The sequence below is a fragment of the Phocoena phocoena genome, chromosome 19 (genome assembly GCF_963924675.1).
Source record: "Phocoena phocoena chromosome 19, mPhoPho1.1, whole genome shotgun sequence".
NCBI lineage: Eukaryota > Metazoa > Chordata > Mammalia > Artiodactyla > Phocoenidae > Phocoena > Phocoena phocoena.
This window is the reverse complement of record NC_089237.1, coordinates 18,667,058-18,685,927: the sequence shown is the minus strand read 5'-3', so window position 1 is coordinate 18,685,927 and position 18,870 is coordinate 18,667,058. Positions and strand designations below refer to the sequence as shown.

Sequence of the window (18,870 nt, the reverse complement as noted above, 5' to 3'; positions counted from 1 at the left end):
TTTACGGTAGAGTGGGCGGGGGTGTATAGGAACATGAGAAAAGTGAAAGGCAGGCTCCTGTGTGAATCACGGTCAGTGAAGTTCAGGGGTGGGCAAATGAGCGGCTGTGAGGCTCAGGACATCCTGAGGGCCTCCTGAATGTTTGCAGTCTGTTCAGGAGAACCTAGAACAAGAAAAAGAGGCTGGTGTTTTGCAAGACTTGGATGGGAGCAAACTCACTGAAAAAGTTTTGGTTTAACCCCGGGGTACGCGAGCGGGAAGGAGCTTGCTTCCGGGGGTCCTGGTCCTCGCTCTGTTTCACAGGAGGGAGTCTCGGGTACAGCCGGTAAAGAGGTGTGACAAAAAACACTACAGATTATAGTCATAAAAATTACCTGCAGAAAAAGAAGAATCTGACCCCCAGCCTGAAGGGGGAAGGATAGGGAAATAGTATTACTTAACCTGGTTTGGTATTATAATGAATGGTGACTTAAATTAGTCATTGGCCGTAATGATGTTTATTTACAGTATAACTCTTGAATGCCGTTAAATAAGCCAGGATTCAGACTGCAAGCCAACCAGCCTGTTTATTATTTAAAACGTTTTTATGGGGGCTGGGGGTGGGGGGGGGTGGGCTTCTGGGTAGAGGCTGAGCGGCAGGGTGTGTGTAATTAATTCGGTTGATTTGGGACGGGATCTTGTCTTGACCGTGTGAGTTGTGTTGTAGGGGTCCAGGAGGGCCCTGGGGTCCAGTCGTCTGTCCCATTGTACTTGTACCTAACCGCTTGAAGAATGGTGAAATAAACTTTGAAACTCCTCCTCGGACTGGCCGGTCCTTTCGTCGGGAACCTCGCGTGGCCTTTGAAGAACCGAGAAGTTTTCTGGCCGCTGTGTCGAGAGAGGCTGGCCCTGGGAGGGAGGGGCGGGTCCGGAGGAGCCGGGGCGGAGCTTCCCAAGGCTTTGAGCCGAAGCTTGGGGCGAAAACCCCGGCTCCCGCGCTTTCGATTCTGCTTTGCAGGCGCTTCTGTCGCTGCGGTCGCCCGGGGGGTAAGGCGATTCCTTGGAATCGATTCCTTAGAAAGAAGGGACCCTCCTTGCCTTCTCTCCCTTTGGCATGCAAGGGCCCGGGCCCCTTCTGTGCCTCCTCCTAGCCCAACACGCAGGTTCCAAGCTCTGCTAACGGCCTCTCGGGGTGTGTGGTGGGACTGAAAATCCGCCTTCATTGAATTCCTAGCCTCTCAGTCCGCTCCGACCCCGCAGCCCATGGCCGAGCCCCCAGAGTAGGGCGTGAAGGCTCCGGGGAGGCCAGGGTCGCCGCTCCCCACCTCCTCCAACGCGGTGCAGTCGGTCCCCAGGACTCTCCGGGGAGGGGACAGGTGGCCCCCTGGAGCCACCCTGCCTTACAGGCCCTCCTCCCCAGAGACGCGCTCCGGCGCTCTCTAGCCCTCCTTGCAGCTGAGAGGAGCCCAGGATCTCAGGCCTAAACCAGGTGAGGCTCCCTTTATTTTAAACCTCAGACCTAAACCAGGTGAGGCCTCCTTTATTTTAAGCCCGCAAGGCCTGAGTTGGGCTCACCCTTGCCCACTCATTTGCCACCGGTCTTTTGGGAAGGATCTGGAGTTAGCTGTGACTCGTCCTAGGGGAGGACTGACCCTGGAATTGCTACCACCCTCGCCCAGACATTCTTTCCCACCCCAACTCAGAAGGCAAGCGGAAGAGGTTTATGCTCCCTTCCACAATCATTTTAGGGTTCTTAGCCCCACCTGCGGCCAGCCTAGCCGCCTCTTTCTTTTCTCGTCCCAAAGAATCCCTGCCGTCCTATTACGCCAGCACCTGTCCAGGCTCAGGAATGGAAACGTTCCTTCCACACCCGGGCTGGAGACCTCGGGCGTTTCTGCCCGGGTGCTCTTAGAGACACGTTCAGAGTCGTCCTGTCGCAGAGGGTGAAGGGGCTCCCCTGGCTGCTGCCCGCAAGACCTATCTAACTTCCTTCCCTTGCAGTGAATGACAGCTCAGCAGCTTTTCCAGAACACGATTAAGCGCTCTGCCTTTCACTTACGAAAGTCCCTTAAAGTGAAATAACTTCTGCTTTGCTTTTCCCTCTTGTAGGCCGATTGAGCTCTCCCTACGATAAAAACGAAAACAACGAGTTGCAGCCCACTGAGATTCCTGATCCAGGAGTCGTGTGTGACTCCTCGAATTCCCACACCCTCACCTGCTCAGGCTTGAGCTTGCTGAAAGTGTGGTGGGGCTCCTTGCCGATCTCCAGAGCCTAAGACCAGAGGGACACCCGGCGTCAGTGCTGACTGGACTTTGTTCTTCTCTCGTCAGTGAAAAATACCCCTGAACAATGGGTGAGACACTCTCCCGGCTGGGCTCTCGGGAGGATGAGAACAAGTCGATGCTGCCCTCCGGCCCGGCCTTTGGCAGCAAGGCGGCCAGCTACTCCAGCACCGCCAGCAGCAAGCCTTCTTGTTCCTGTGCGCCTTGTGAAAGGGCTGCTGGTGGCAGCTTTGTGACTTGTCCCACCTGCCGGGGCAGTGGGGAGGTCCCTCGAGGTGAGTGGCCCCAGGCTCTGGAAGCAGCCCGGGATCCGGGAAAAGCTCTTAGCAGCCAGCTGGCCAGCGCCAGGCCCCTCTGAGTCTCCTTGGATGGGGTTGGGTCTCCCGGCTCCTAGTCCCTGAGTTTCAGGGCTCGCCAGGGAGACGCTAACCCTCCCTGGGCTCGCTGCAGAGACCCCCTCCTGCCCTGGTCGTACCGCCCGAACCCAGGGGATTCCCAGCCTCTCTGCTCTCTTAGCAGCACTGCCTTCGGATGCAGGAAGTTAGAGTGACGTCTCCAGAGAGATTGGGCTTCTCGGATTTGTGGTGACGTGCAGGGATTCTTCACACCTGTTAATGAAACTCTCGCCTCCGTTCTAGAGATGGCAAAGCCGAGCTGCCAACAGCCCGGTATCCCCAGTCAGTCCTGCTCTGAGGCAGAGGTGGCGTGCTTCTGACACCGCTCTGTGGGATGGAGGGGTGCTGCTGGCAGGCTGGCACAGGGAACATTTGTCGTGGACACTTCTCGGCCCTCCCTCTCACCCTCTTTCTACAGAACTAGAGAAGCAGCTGGTGGCCCTCATCCCCTACGGGGACCAGAGGCTGAAGCCCAGGCACACGTAAGCCCCTCTTCCTATCCCAGCTCTGTAGGCGTTGCCCCTGGGGGCTCTTCCTCTTTGTCTCCCCCAATCCCCCTTCCCACCCCCACCCCCCCAGTTTTTCTCCGTTGGTTCTCCCCCAGAGAACCTGAGCCTCACTGGCCTCAGACGTCTTATTAGCTCCCTGTTGCCAAGGATTTTCCTAGTTTAAGAAGCTCGGGGCACAGCAGATGCCACCTGAGGCCTCTTGGTGTCCTGAGCACCACTGCCTCCAAGAAGCGTGGCTCCCTTTTGAAGACCCAGAGGACCTCTTGACTCTGCAAGTCCTTCCAGGAGGGAGGGAGTGGCTGTGGCTGCAGTTGGTTTGGGGAAGTGATTTTTCCTGAGAGCTTCCCTTGCTACGGCAGCTCAGACCTGCTCGTTCTTTTCCCCCGTAGGGATGGGAAACCAGCTGCTCTCTGCTCTGGGACGCTTCAGAACCTCAGAGGAGGCAGCCCTGCGTTTCGCTGGGGGGCCCACGACCCTATTTGTCATCTGGGTCCTTTGACATAGGTCCCTGCAACCTCCTCCCAGGGTCCTCGGCTTCCGTGGGGGAGCCCACCACCCAGCTTGCCCCCGCCAGTGCGCCAGAAGCCGAATCTGGCGGTGCCCCTTAGGAAATGCTAACGAGGTGCTCTCTCTTTGATGCCCATCTCAATGTTGAATTAGATGGACGGATGACGTCTTGTTCCAAATATGAATATTAACATTCAGAACTGTCAAAATTCACACGGGCTTACTTCTTCCAGTGAGAATAGCTAGCGTTGGTTGAGCCTTTGGCTGTGTGTCAGGGCCGGGGATTGGTGCCTTTTCATGCATTAGCCCATAACGGACGGTATGAGGTAGGTACCGTTATCCCCATTTTACAGACAAGGAAACGGAGGCTTAGGGCGGTTAAGCGGGTTGTTCGGAGTCGCTGGGCCAGTGGGTAACACAGAGCTGGGAATGGAAGCCGGGCTGCCAGCCTCTCAGTCCGGCGCCCCTACCCGCTCTGGGCCACCTCTGAGCCTAGGTTGGTCCTCCGCCTCTGGGGAGCTAAGTGTGCAGCTGTGTGTGTGTGTTGGGGTGGGGGCTCGGAGGAGAGCCTTACGTAGAGAGAAGAGCGTCTGGACGCCCCCGGCCCAGGCTACCTTGGTGTCCAGACTTCTCCACTCCCCTACCCCGGGTCCCGTTCTCTCTCCCACAGGAAGCTCTCCGTGTCCCTGGCGGTGCTCCTCTGCCTGGTGACCTCCTCCCTCATCGTCTTTTTCCTGTTTCCCCGGACTATCGCCGTGCAGCCTGCAGGCCTCAACTCCTCCACGGTGACTGTTGGCGAGGCCGACATCCACCTCAATATGACGGTGGGTGGGTGCCTGTGCCCCTGGGCTCCGACCCCACCTTCCTGGCAACACTCCTCCGTAGCCCTCGTCCGGTGTGCTCGCCCCGGGCAGCGGTAGCCGGGGATCTTATGGCAGCCGGAGGATGTCGGGAGCCTGGGGAGAGGCAGGAGCAACCGTGAGCCCCCTGACAGACGGTGCAGGGTTGGAACAGTGAGGGGTTAGAATCGACGCCAGAGCCGTAGATCACTGGGTGCAGTCGGGGTGTGGTGTGCCTGAGACTCCCTGGGTGGGCAGGACCGAGCAGAGGGAGGCTTGCGGGGTGAGACTGGACTTTGAGCCAGCTTAATGTCTTAGTTGAAGGCGACCCCTCGCCGCTGAGAGCCCCTCCGAGGGGCTCCTGGGCACTGGGGGCCTCGGCAGCTGAGGCCCACGTTGGGGGTGGGGCTCAGTCAGGCTGCGGGGTGTTGAAACTGTTTGACTTCTTCTTGCCGAGGATGGTGCTACCCTAACCCCTTCCTTTCCCTGTCTTCCTCGCCAGAATGTCTTGAGCATCTCCAATAACAACTACTACCCCATCGCTGTGACCCAGCTGACCATTGAGGTTCTGCACCTGTCCCTCGTGGTGGGGCAGGTCTCCGACAGCCTTCTCCTCCACATCGGCCCTTTGGCCAGTGAGCAGGTGACTCCCTCGTGCTGGCCAGACCTGCCCACAGGTGTGTGGACGCGGGTGGCTGGAGTTGGGGCTAACCCGATACCCGTTTGGTTGACAGATGTCGTATACAGTAGCCAACAGGATATGGGATGAAAACACGTAGTGAGTAGCCCTTGACCCCTTCTCCCTTAGCCTCTTTCCTGGTTGGAAAGCCGATCTGAATTCCCACCGGATGTTCTGATTGCTCAGCAGACCCTGCAGTCAGCATGTGGCCCGCACCCCTGTGGCCAAGACTGCAGTGCACAAGCATTCAGGGTCCCCGGCCTCTGCCTGTTTGGACCTGGACTGGAATGAAAACCAGCCCAGGATCCGGTTCCTACTTAACGACATACGACCTTGGGCTCTTCAGCCTGACTCACCGTTTTCTACTAAGGCAGAGGCCAGCCCGTGCCTGGGCCAAACCGGTGGGGTTTGGAGGAGCGATATTGCAGCAGGGGCGACATGCTCCCCTTGGGCAGAGGGAGGGGGAAGGGGTGGGGGTGGCACGTGGGGCCCCCGATGGAAAGGAGGCCAGGGGGGCTGGGACGGCAGGTCTCCTCCGAGCTGTCTGACGGGCTGCTCAGTGTGTGGAACGTGGGCCCAGGTTCTCTGTCTCTCTCTCCCTGTCTCTCTCAGCAAGATCTGTACCTGGCTGAAAATCAAAGTCCACCATGTGCTTCTGCACATCCAGTAAGTAGGGCTTGGAGCCCTGGTACCCTCTCCCACTTCTGCCCCCCGTGGGGGGACAGTCATCACAGCGAATCCCGTGAGTCTGTGTCGGCTCTTGGCAGTAGCAGGTCCAGCCCCTCCCCTAAGGCCCACCTTATGAGCCACTGACGTGACAGCCAGAGATCTGCCCGGAACCCCGGGGTGGGGGGGGGGGGGGGCGGCGGTTGGCGGTGGGTTGGGGGTGGGGGCGTCGGGGGTGGGCAGCTGTCCCAGGTGCTTCGGCAGAGTGGGGAGCCGAAGGAAGGGCCGGGTCTGGTCTGAGGAAGCCAGCCCTCCCCAGAGAGCAGAGCAGGGCCAGGGCTTTCCTCTTCTTCCCAGACCCTTGTGGTGTGGAGGAGTAAAGACAGTGAAGCGCAGACCTAGGGTGGCGGGAGCTCTCCAGCCGCCATCTTACTCCTTTCCTCTGCCGCCACCGGGTCTCTCCCCTCGCCTCCCTACTTCCTTCTCTCACTCCTACCCCAACCGCATATCCTTAGATCGGTGGACGTGGAAGCTGGGTAGGGTCAAGGCTCAAGTTCTGTAGTCTTCAAAATAAAACTGGTGTGGGTTTTTTTGGAAAAAAAAAAAAGCCCTGTTTCCTCTCCAGGGGCACCCTGACCTGTTCCTACCTGAGCCATTCGGAGCAGCTGGTCTTCCAGAGCTACGAATATGTGGACTGCCGGGGAAACGCGTCCAAGCCCCACTTGCTGGTCCCTCGCCCGCCGTGACCTGTCTGCTGTCGTCGTCGAGCTCCGGGCACCTGCCGGCCTGGTCTGCACCTCCCACCACTCCATGGCACCCGCTAGGACGAGAGTGACTCTGCCAAAGGAAAAGCCCTGCTTTGTCACACCCTCCCCCTGTTCACCCCCAGCAGAGGAAGCTTTCTGTGGACGTTAACGTCATACGCACACGCGCGCCCACACACACACACACCCTCGCACGCTCTCTGATTCCCACGGGAGCGGAAGCTGGGGTCTTCTAGCAGCCAGCACCAGATATTCCCCTTGGCCTGTCTTGAGGAAAGTCTGCGCTGACATTTCCTCAGAGCTGCCTCAGGGGCATGGAGCGGCACCCCGCTCGTCCAGGGGAGACCTTTGTCCTGCCTGAATGTGGAGAAAGCTTTCCTTTTGTCTGGCTTTTAATACATGGATCCTTTCCAAGTTCTCCACCTGGTAATGAGAAGGTGACTTGGGGACAGCCAGTGTTGTCCCCAGGGCCTCTTAGGGAACCGTAGATGCTCTCCTATGCCGCGCTGCTTTGGTCGTGGGACAGGGTGACGGTGATGGCCTGCTTCGAGAACGCCTGGTACCTTGTCTCCCCACCCCACCCATCTGACAGCAAGATTGGCCAAGGCCCTTAGGCTCCACAGCCTTCCTGCTTAAAGACCGTCTGGGTCCCCAGGAACTCAGAGCTGTTCTGCAGCTAAAGCTGCTCCTCTCCCGAAAACAGTTTTAGGGAAGGGAAGGGAAGGGAGGCACCGGGCACCCCCTGGGCCTGCACAGGAAAAACAGAGACAAAGGCAGAGTCATTTTTAAAGGTTTTTATTGAAGGAGGCCACAAGCCTGAGCGCACGTGAGGGGGACACAGGCAGGTCAAACGGTGGGTGCAGCCGCTCTCCCGCTGAAAACCTGCAGAGGTGAGGCCGGACCGCTGGGTCCCGCTGCACCCCCAGCCTAGTCCCAGGGCGCCCTCTGCTCCCAGAGGCCTCTGCTCTCCTTTGGGCGCTGACAGTATGGAGCTGCCTGTCGGTCGGGACTGGTCCGGGCCGTCCCCTCTTTGCTGTCACTCAGATGACGAGAAGCCCCGGGCAAACCCCAGGTTCTTTAGGCGAGCAGGAATTGTGTTTGCTCACTAAAGGCGGTTCCGGGTTTCCGTCAGTCAGACAGGCAGAGAGGTGGGCTTGAGCAGCAGGGAAAGCTGAGTTTGCAGTCGGAAGGGTGGAGAAGGGCACGTGGGGCCGGAACCTGGTGAGGAGCCGGCCGGGGGAGATGAGGGGAAGGAAGGAGTTCGTGCTGCCCGCACGCTTTCACGCCTGGGTAACTGGCGTCGAGGTGGTGCTGGTAAGAGCACGGAGGTCCACGAGGGCCAGGCTGGAGCTCACGCTGGGTGGAGTTCGTCAAATGTAATGGATTTATGTCGGAGTCAATCAGCTGTGCTTAACCGTGTTTAAGGAAGGAAAATAAAAGTCTCCTGTGAGTGGGAAGGGAGCCGGTGGACGCTCCCCATCTCACAGCCTGTTTCTTTTTTTTGTTTGTTTGGTTTTGTTTTTGTTTTTGTTTTTTTTGCGGTACGCGGGCCTCTCACTGTTGTGGCCTCTCCCCTTGCGGGGCACAGGCTAAGGACGCGCAGGCTCAGTGGCCATGGCTCACGGGTCCAGCCGCTCCGCGGCATGTGGGATCTTCCCGGGCCGGGGCACGAACCCGTGTCCCCTGCATCGGCAGGCGGACTCTCAACCACTGCGCCACCAGGGAAGCCCACAGCCTGTTTCTTAATATCCAAGTGGGCATCAAGGTCTCTTCCCCAGTCCCTGAGCCCCTCGGGAACACGCCCGGCCTCTCTGCCTTCTGGGAGACCGCTCCCAGGAGCTCGCTCGCTCGCTCCCCTTCCCTCGTTGTGTGTCTCTGAGCCCCTCCCAACTTTAATGCTCCTGTTCCGTGCGACCCCCGCTCCTTCGCTTCCCGCAACTGCTCCTCTCAGGAAACACTGCACTGAGAGGCTCCTTCAGTCTCACCCAAAGGTGAGACGCTACAGTGAAAGGACCCAGGCGTCCCCCTCACCGGTCAAGAGTGGAAGAGGGAGCAGGGCTGGGGGACCCCAGGTGTCAGTTTCAGGAAGAGGTGAGGCGGAGGCCTGGGGCCTCCAGAGCCTCTGGGTTGTCTCTGCTACGTGGAAAGGCTGAGACCCAGGGAGGAAGAGGCCTGTGGATTTGGTGGGGGGTGGGGTGGGGGGCGAGTCCCCCTCTTCCCAAGGTCAGGTGTCCTGTGCCTGAGGCTACAGTCCTCCTTTCCTCCGAGTTCTTTCTCTCCACCCCTTCCAACCACCCTCCGTTCAACAGCGGAGTGCCCACCGTGGACCAGGCACGACACTGCACTTGGGGGAGGCCCCTGCGTGCCACTTCTTCCTGATGCTGCCCCGGGTCCCAGGTCTGCTCTGGTGTGATGCAACCCACGCTTCCCCGGGCGCGTCTCAATAAGCATCGGCCAGGAGGAAGGGCTGGTGGCTCCAGTGAGGGTCGTAAACCTGAGCCCCCAGCAGGCCGTGGTATCACTGCTAAATAAGGGCCAGTAGTGGAGCTGTAGACCTGGGGGGGGGGGGGGGGCCCAAGGCCAAGTTCTCCCGTTGGCTTTGCCTGGGGAAGCATGGAATTGCCCTCCACTGTCTTCTCGCACCCTCTCCATCCTCTTCGTGGGTCTTCCTGGCCCCTCCCCCTCATCTCTGTCTCACGGAGCCCAGCCAGTCTCTCGATTCTTTGCAGGAAGAAATCACACGTGATTCCCAGCTAGCCTCCCCTGCCAGAGTGGATCAGGAGGGCTTGGCTTTTGAAGTGGAGATGCTGCTGGGAGGTAGGAAGACGGGGCTGCCCATCTGATGTTTGCTGATGGCCGGCCAGTGGGGTCTCGGGGGTCTGTCTCTGAATCACCACTGCTGGATGTAGTTGGTTGACTGAGAAGAGGGAGAGACAGGAGGCAGAACAGGTTAGTTAGCAGCTCCTGGGCCTGCTGGTTTGAGAACATGGTCTTAAGCCCTCTGAAGCCCGAGTAATCAAAGTGAGATGATGTAGCAGCCCAGTCCTCGTCTTAAAGGGCCGGGATCAGGTTCTCCCATCCTTTGCGCCTGAGTCGGAGAAGAAAAAAAAAAAAAAAGCTTCTTTCCAAAGCGTATCCTATCCTGTTTCATGTAATTCTCAAGACTCTCAAAAAAGCGTCTTCCTGGGTTTGACGGTCTACAACGAGCCAGGCTGTAAGCTAAGTGCTTTGGATGCTTTCCCTTTTAATCCAGTCCTCATGGCACCTCTGTTGAGGAGGTGGGGTATTATCGGTCTCATTTTATGGGTGGGGCAGCTGAGGCTCAGAGATCTGAGTCGTGCTACCGGAGAGTGGTGGTCCTGACCCTGACGGAGACCACAAGCCCTGACCTCACGTCTTACCGTCCTCCCGCTCCAGCTGGCTCTACCCCATCAGCGTTTCAAACGGCCCCCTTGATTTTGCTTCTCTGGCACCCGTCCTATCTTTCCAGCTAGATCGTCAGCTCCTTCACTTATACTGAGTGCTGAGCAACAGGGCCTACAGAGACATTTTTATGGGGGCATGGAGTGGATGGAGGAACGGGCCATCCAGAAGCGACGGAATAACTTCAGTCCCCTCTCCCGATTCCCGCCGAGGAAGCCTTTCTAGACTCCACCCGCACTGACACGCGAGCGCGGGCACACACGCAGCCAAACTGTAGCTGCCTCTCACACTCCGAGTCCGTCTCACCGTGAATCGTGGGTACTTGGTGTGTGTATCTGGGCTAGATTTCCCGACACCTGATGATGAAACGAAGCACACGTTACTCGGCTGGCAGTTCCTGAGGATGGCACGTGCCACAGCCGGACTCTTTACCACGTGTCTGGGGGGCAGGCCAAGGCCCCTAGCTGGGGCAAGGCAGAGTCCCAGCCCCCGCTGAGCATTCTCCACTAGGAAGCCGACCGGTGCTTCCCCGGTCCAGACCCCCCGCAGGGCTCAGGATATCCGTTGCTAAGCCTACACCTCCTACCCCACCCTCTGGCCGCCCCGACCCGACCCCGACCGACCCCCGTCTGTCACCCTCACCCTGGAGAAGGGACTGACCACTTCTGAGCCACCCTCTGCGGAAGTCAGCGGGTTTCTCTGCAGCTCTCGCTTGGTGCAAATCCACTCAGAGAGTGTGACCGCCCCCCCCCCCCCCCCCCCCGCCAAGTAAAGGTGAAGGGTGCCAGGGAGGGTCAAAGGGTGGGGTGCCAGATGTGGCTTCTGGACTATAGCCCGGGGCTCTCTCCTCACCATCTCCCGCTCCCGGGCATGTCACTCACCGGCACCTTGAGGGTTCATCAGCCCTCCTTGGAATCTGTCCTTGTGGGCGCCTGGCCTTTGGGAATCCTGGAGAATGTACCGGGAGGTGCGCTCAGTGAGAGGGTCTTGGGCATTTTGTGGCTTTGGCTGAGGCGGCGGCGGCGGCCGCTCGGGCACCTGCGGAGGCTGCGGCTGCGGCTGCGCGGGTGGCGACCGTGATGGCGCCGGCGGTGGCTGCGACTCCCGAGATGGCTGGGTTCTTTTTTCAGATTGCCGTTCCTCTTCTTGGAGTTCCTTCGGTTCCTGTCAAGAAGCCCCCCCCCGCCGCAAGTGGCATCCTCCTCCCTCCCCACCCAGTCACCGCCCCCTGCCGGAGACACTGAGGGGAGCAAGGCAAGGGAATCCAGAGGTGGAGGCGGCTGGAGGGTCTCTGTTGCCTGGAGTTGGAGGCTGAGGCTGGGGCGTGAGCTCTCTCCCCTCACCCACCCACACCCAAGGACTGTTTCTATAGCAACAGTGCCCCCCCCCCCCCCGCGCACAGCCCCCTGCCCAGGAAACAGCCGCCTCTGTCCACCTACCTCCGCGCACTGAAAATCGTTTGCAGTGCCAGAGGGTAAAGAATAATCTCTTGCACATGCTCTGAAACAGCACTGCCCAATGGAGGTATAACGAGGGCCATGTATCATTTAAAATGCTCTGTTAGCCACGTAACAGAGTAAGAAGAGACAGGTGAAACTGGGTATCATGATAAATTTTATTCGACCCAATACAGCCGAAACGTAAAACCAATATGAAAATATTAATGAGATCGTTTATAGTCTTTGTTTTTGTATTAAGTCTTCAAAACCCAGAGGGCATTTTATACTCAGCAGCACATCTTAATCTAGACACTACATTTTGATTTAAAATAGTTGATCTATATTTAGAGTTCAGATAATTTACGGTCGAAAAAGCAGATTCACGTATCCACGTTGTTCCAAACATACTTAAAAATGTTCCAGTAGGTAAAATGAACATTTGCCTTAAAGAGTATATTTAAATAAGTTAAATGTATGTAACATTTAAAATGCAGTTCCTCGGTCTCACTAGCCACGTCTCAAGGGCTATAGCACACAGGCTGGTGGCCGCCCTACTGGACAGCGCAGCTTTAAAACCTCCGGAGCCTGACGCTTCAATCCCACGTGAGGCCTCAGCCTAGTACAACAGCAAAGCTGAGTCACCCCAATACACACACGGGCGCGCGCGCGCGCACGCGCGCGCACACACACACACACACACACACACACACGGTCCATCCAAGACATCCAAGGACCTTGCTTTCCTACAGTCCATCCAAGACATCCAAGGACCTTGCTTTCCTCCAGCCCAAGCAAAACAACATTCACCAGGTGATGGACAGTGTTCTTGGGGTCCGTCGTCTCCCCTCCTCACGCCCTCCGTGTCCCCGGAAGGACCCTGGTGAACGGGGCCCCTCTCATGCACCTGCTGCTGCTGCTGGGCCATCAGCCGCCTCCTCCGGTCCAAAGCCATCTGCCGGCGACGGGCCTCCCAGTGGTACGCACTGCCCATGATGGTGGCGGTGACAGAAGGCCCCAGGCAGGGGCTGGGGGCAGGCGGAGCCCAGGAGGCTGCCACTGCCCCCACCACTTCCGTCTCCTCCCACCTCAACCCCCTGGCCTGTGACCAGAACCACCTCACAATGCGGCCGCTACCGGGGCAACTGGGCAGCCCCTCCCCGCCACCCACCCCCGCCAACCCCCACCCACCACCCCCGCCTGCCTTGGGAAGGAGGGGGGTGTTCTTCTCAAGCCTCCTAGAGAGCATCTGTGAAGTACCTTTCTCTCCAGGGCCCTGGGCAGGTAGAAGACACCTTTCCACCTAAGCCTTGAGTTTCAGTGGGCCCCGGGGGACGATCCCCCGAGTGGTCTGGCTTTCCTCTCCGGTTTCTTTCTCCCACCCTCCCCAGGATTCCAGCCTCCTCATCTGGCCCTCTGCCGACCCCTCCCTTCCCTCCTCCCTCAGTCCTCCGTCTCCCCCGCTGTGCTGACCCAAGAACAAACAGGGACTTCCCTGGCGGTCCGGTGGTCAGGACTCCGCGCTTCCACTGCAGGGGGCACAGGTTCCATCCCTGGTTGGGGAACTAAGAGCCCGCATGCCGCGTGGAGCGGCCACAGAAGACGAAAAAAGGAAAAGAAAATACGAGACCCGGCCAGCTCTCACTGAGGTCTGAGCTCTGTGAAGGCAAAGTGGCTTATTAGAAAGTACCCTGGTTCCGGGGATTTGATACGCTGGGCTCAAGCCTACCCTCCCTCTCTTCCTCTGACCCTGGACTCAGCTTACCTCTCTGGGCCTCAGTTTCCTTGCCCGGAAAACCAGAAGGGTAGCACTTGTTACCTTCCTCACGGGGTTCACACGGGACCACGTGGGTCAATGGATGAGAGGTATGTGAAGTGAAATATAAAATTGCTCAGCTACAGGTTGGTATTACTTATTGTCCTACCCGATTTGCATCCCGTTGGGGAGGAAGAATTCGTCCTCTAGCCTTCTAGGTTCTGTGGGCTGGTCTAATGGCCAGACTGACATCGGACAGACTAACAGGAGAAAAACAGGTATAACTACGTATGTTCAGGGGTCCCATAAGGATACGGAGACCCAAGGGCAGCTGAGGCTTGTATGCCCTCCTGAGCTAAGGAATGCGATAAGGGCCTGGGGCTTCAAAGCGGGAGAAGGGTGAGTCACCGGGACAAAAAGAAGGGCAGGGCAGACCAGACGTTTGGTAATGGGATGTTTGCCCTGCTGTGCAGATGGGTCTCTCAGATAAAAGTTGTCTTTGATAATAACTCTCTCTGAGCCAGGCCCCCTATCTAAATTCTTTTAGGCAGTTGAGGGGGAGGTAGAAAGCCCTTCCTGTGTCCTTGGGGCCTCCACGGCCTTCAACCCAAATAGCCCCAGGCCAAAGTGGCACATTCTGGGGAGAGTCATTTTGAACTCCTTGGGTCTCCAGGAGGCGGAGTGGCCAGGGGAAGGTGTCATTTCGTGAAGCCCAGGGGAAGGCTTCTGGGGGCAGGGACCGGGTGGACTGTTGGTCTTTCCCCAAAGCTATAAATTTTTCTAGAAACAGCAGAGGCTGAGTCCACCTGGAAGCAAGAGGAGGGTATAGGTGAAGAAGGGGCTTCGGCCCGGCCTCAGCCTCAAGCACTGTTGATGGTGGAGGGAGGGTGCAGGGTGCAGCCCTTGAACCTGAAAACGGGTTCAAACAGAGAGTTTGAACCTCAAACAGAGGGTCTGTCTGTCAGTTCAGGCTGCCAGTCTAGTGGAGTCATCTAGCGCTCTGGAGTCAAACGGACTCGGGTTCGATCCTGCCTGTGTCACCGACTACCTGGGGGAACCTGGGCAGGTCACTCAGCGTCTCTGAGCCTCTCCTCTGAAGGTTGTTGGAAGACACTATAGGATGCTTGGGAAGTGCCCGCCGTCACAGTGGGCATCTGGCTATGGCCAGCTGCTGGGGGTGCCCCAGCTCTGCTGAGGGGCCAGTGGGACCTGAGCCTTGCTGGAAAACTTTCTCCCTTTTTCAAAGAGGTGCTATACTCCCTTCTCCTCGTCCTAGCACCCGGGGATGTCATTTGCAACGACAGATACACAAGGGTTTCCAGATACGAAAAATGAAAGGGAGGCTTGTCGCTGGACATTTATTTTCACAGCACATTTGTCTTCCTTTAGACGAATTCTGCGAATATTTAGGTGGAAAGTACCTATTTTAAGAGAAAGAGAAAGAGAAAGGCACTTGACTGTCTCAGTCATTAAATGGGCAAAAGAGGCAGTGGGTTCCTGTTGGTATCTCTTTCCTCCCTCGATTTCCCTCTTCCTGTCCTCCTACCTTAGGCAGAACAGGGCTCAGATGTGGAGACGCTCAGGGTAGGGGAGGTGGGCTGGGCTGAATCTGGGGAACTGTTTCCAACCCTCTGAGCCAGTCCTCCTGCGAGAGGAGGGATTTTCAGGGCAAATCTGCCAAGGCTGCGCCCTCCCAATTCTCATCTCCCTTTCCGAGCCCCTCTCGTGCCTTCCCCCTGTGCACGCTGCCTCTCCCAACCCCACCTCTGACCTCAGAACTCCTTCCAGCTCTAGATTCTACTCCGTAGCCCACTCCACCCCCTGTCGATTTGGATTTTAACTCATATCAGCCCTCAGGGAACTTCCCGTGCCGTTAACTGATTGTAGCCACTTGCACATTGCATTTTTAATAGAGCTTGTTATTATACGAGACCCAGAATCCTTTGCTGTGGAGAGAACAGGGTATAGGTAGAAGCGTGGGCCAGGTAAATCTTATGAAATACCGGCTGCGTTATTTAACAGGCGTGCGAATGAGATCTAGCGGCTCTCCCAGCTCTGATCGGTTTCCTCCCCTGCAGGGTAGGGGTAATGATACCTCCATCCTAGAGGTGTTGTGATGCTGGAAGGAAATAATCCATGTCACACATCGGGTTCAATAAACAGAGGCTTTTATTGTTATAGTAGTTCACGACTTTAAGATGCCATCTTTCGTGAGAGGTACCATTCTTCTACCTAGCCCTAAGAAAGACAGGACGAAGGAAAGAAAGAAAGACGTGCTGCGATGTTAAACGGCGAGAGTGCTTTCTCCCGGCGTCGAATGTAAGACGCATGCTGGTTCCTGAGATGTAAAGATGTGAAAACGATGGGCATCTTGGAATGGACAAAATCGGGCATCACTATGGAGTGTGACGCCTTCTGTTGGGGGCTGTTGAAAGACCAAAAACGAAGATGTGGGGATTTGCTGGCCTCCGTGATGGCAGGCAAGTTGCGAAAAGCCCAGTTCTTGGTTGAGTCGAACTAGTTTGATGGATCCAGTCTAGCTGGGCAGGAAACTTGCTCTCCAGCACACAGACAGACTCTTATGCTGTAGCGCCAGGACCCCGAGCACATTCGGGGTGGGGGCAGGGGGGTGAGGAGCAGCCGGTCTGCTGGTCCACGGCGCACCCCTGATCACGTGGCTGGGAAAAAACCATCTCCCTTTCCGACTGCAAAGTCAGACAGACCGATCCAGTTCTGTTGCTAGTCAGAAAAGTGAAAGCTTTTGTTCTGTGACTGGGAAAAGGGAGAGGGCGGGAGAAAGGAGAATTGAGGGCGAGAGGGCGGGGTCGGAGAGAAGGGAGAGGAGGTCAGAGAAAACAAAATGGTACCTCCCTCCCTGTCTCTTCATCTAGGGCAAGCTGACAAGTGATGAAAAGAAACCCGAGGGAGCTGTCCAAGGGGTCAGGGTAAAACTTGAGGGGAAGGCAGCGCTGCTGCAGGGCCAGGAAAAACAGATACAGTGAGGCCTGGACTTGAAGAGGCTGTCCTCCCCAGCTGGCAGGGCACCCAGCAGGCCTCTGATGCCCAGGGATGGAACACTCAGAAGCGCTTGGAGTTGGCAGCCTCGGCACGGGCAGACCTTACCTGAGCGTGCAAGGCTTCCTCGGCAGCAAAGAGCAGTGGGTGTGGTTGAGTGGCAGCCAGAGGAGGGGAATGGAAGAACGCGGCAGATGCCCCTTGCTGACCACAGGGACAAGGTCATGTTCACCACCTGTGTGATCCCAGGACCCACACAGTGACAGGCACAGAGTTAGGTGTGATACCAGAGAATCAGTTGAATCGAGACTCTTAAAAACAGGATATCAGAAGATTTTCTTAAAAAAAAAGAGAAGTCATGTGTGTGTGTGTGTGTGTGTGTGTGTGTGTGTGTATACACTCACTTTTTAATATGATAAAGTCGGCATCTGAAACTGATGAGAAGATGGACTGTTTCATATATGATATTGGGACAACTGGGTAGCCATCCAGACAAAATAAAGTCAGATCTATACCTGAACTCAAATACTAGGACAGATGTGAAGTAGGTCAGAGATGGAAACGCAAAAAGATCAACCGTTCCAAAGACGGTGGGCAGGGGATAGGAACGTGCAGTGCACAGAAAATAATAATGGATCTCAAGCGCATGACGAGCTGTACGACCTTGCTCATGGCAGGAGATAACATTGGCTATTGTGCAAAAGTTTGATAACATGGTGGTTGGGCAAGGCTGTGGGAAACAGGCACTGGTTGAGAAGGCTATCTGTGCTCTTCCAGTCTCTGTCTCGGGCTTATCATTTCCAACTCCCTGGCAGCAATGATAACTGGGTCCATAGTGAGATTGTAGGACGCTTGGACAAAGGCTCACCAGCCAGCCACGTCCTGGTGTTGCCTGAACTTTTATAGGCACTTTTGTCTGTACACATGGATGTGAGCTGGCTGAGGGGCACCGACTCACGTTAACCGAACTCCCAAGAAGCTGGTGCGTGAATTAGAATGCTAAGTCGTTAACTGACAAAGGGAGACACTGCTTTGCAATGACAGGACGTGCATGTCTGCGATCCAAGGGACCTCATTCTAAAGGTCAAAATACCTAGGAAGCTAAACCGGTGAGCACAAGATGACCTGATGAACACGGAAGCAAGCAGAAATGTAGTGGAACACAGTGAGGGTCGTTAATAATTACCGCGAGCCGGGAGGCCTGCTAATCTCTTTCTGTACGGACAGATCGCATCATGTAATATTTACACATTCATGTGTTCAACCAAAGTCATGTGTTCATGTGTCTAGTATATGTCAGGCCCTATTCTAAACACTGAGGAGATAAATGTGGACCGAACGGACAAAGTTCCCTGCTCTGGAGCTTACATGCTATTAGGCTAGAAGGCAATACACAAATAAATGTGTAAGAAAGATGTCAGGTGACATGTGCTACGGAGTAAAATGGAACCAGGTGAATGAGGGAAGATTAAGCACAGGACTATATGTTAATATTCTCATTTTTCTAGATGAAGAGGGTAAGCTACAGAGAAGTGAGCTGCCTGCGATATTTTCCCTTATGTTTGGTACTTACAGGAATACCATATTCCAGGCGTGTCTCGTAATTCTTAAGATCATGTCTAATAATTTCTCATTTCCTTACCTCCAATTTACAGATAACGTGGCTACATCGAAGACAGACGGTTAAGCGGGGAGGCCAAGTCACGCACCAGGTCACGTGATTATTAACAGGTGGAGCGGGATTAGAGACTAGGTGTTCCGCGTCTCTGCTCTTAACCGCTGCACCGGACGGCTCGTTCCTGTCTCTCTTCAGACAGACCTGTGCGTCAGGCTCGGCAACGCTTACTCTCACAGTGGGCGGGACACACAAGAACCACTTCTCTTTCTTTTGGTGCCCTTTTCTAGGTCCCGTGCTCTTCATAGATGGATCCGACCTCTTCCGCTCACTAGCTGTGTAGTCTTGGGCAAAGTTGCTCACCCTCTCTGTGTCAACCGCTCCGTCCGTAGGTAAACTTTGAAAGTCTGACATAAGGAAAGCACTTAGCGCAAAGCCCGGCCCAAGCAATAAATGTTTCCTATTGTGTTGTTACAGGCAACACAGCTGCTCGGTTGTTTCAGTGTCACAGCCATGACGCCTTCACTGGAACCTCGTTGGACACTAGGGCCCACATTCTAGACTACCAAGCCAAGGTCGCCTCACGAGCTCCCTTTACACCCCCTCAACCCCACACGGTAGGCACTAAGGTTTCCACTTCTCAGCTGGGGAATTAAGGCTCTGGAGGTGAAGGAGTTTGCCCTAGTGGCCTGCAGCCGGGGCAGGGCGGGGGTCCTGACAACCAGGGCAGCAGTGCTCGCAGGGCGCGATCTCGGGTGCCCAGTTCTCACTCACCGCAGCCCCTGCCAGGCGACACCGGCCAGGCACTCCTGGACTCCCAGCCTTCGACTGGGTCTTCGGCCTGGACAGAGCCAGCCCGTGGGACCCTGTCTTCTTCACAGTGAAGACCAGATGACGTTTTTCGTACTCGGACCAGTCTGCTGCGAATCAACTGCGCAGACGCCGTCCTCCGTTCTCCCACCCCCAATTCCCCTGAATTCTGTCTACGCGAGAGCTGGTGCCAA

At 56.4% G+C, this 18,870-nt stretch overlaps 1 protein-coding gene across 2 annotated transcripts; it reads left to right on the top strand.

Annotated features, from left to right (window-relative positions):
• The first annotated feature begins 2,329 nt into the window (after positions 1-2,329).
• On the top strand, positions 2,330-6,603 carry TMEM106A (transmembrane protein 106A). 2 transcript variants are annotated; one of them, XM_065897214.1, is made up of 7 exons: positions 2,330-2,537; positions 3,076-3,139; positions 4,344-4,497; positions 5,015-5,155; positions 5,247-5,290; positions 5,804-5,857; positions 6,483-6,603. In XM_065897214.1, exons 1-7 carry the CDS (start codon positions 2,330-2,332, stop codon positions 6,601-6,603), a joined length of 786 nt encoding a protein of 261 aa, XP_065753286.1. The 2 variants fall into 2 exon arrangements, with proteins under 2 accessions (XP_065753286.1, XP_065753287.1); XM_065897215.1 differs by lacking the exon at positions 5,015-5,155.
• Positions 6,604-18,870: the final 12,267 nt, after the last annotated feature.

Bases quoted from the DNA above. Each gene is read 5' to 3' on its own strand.
- TMEM106A (XM_065897214.1), top strand. From the start codon at position 2,330: ATGGGTGAGACACTCTCCCGGCTGGGCTCTCGGGAGGATGAGAACAAG. The intron at 3,140-4,343 runs GTAAGCCCCTCT...TCTCTCCCACAG, and splicing joins AGGCTGAAGCCCAGGCACAC to GAAGCTCTCCGTGTCCCTGG. The intron at 4,498-5,014 runs GTGGGTGGGTGC...CTTCCTCGCCAG, and splicing joins ACATCCACCTCAATATGACG to AATGTCTTGAGCATCTCCAA.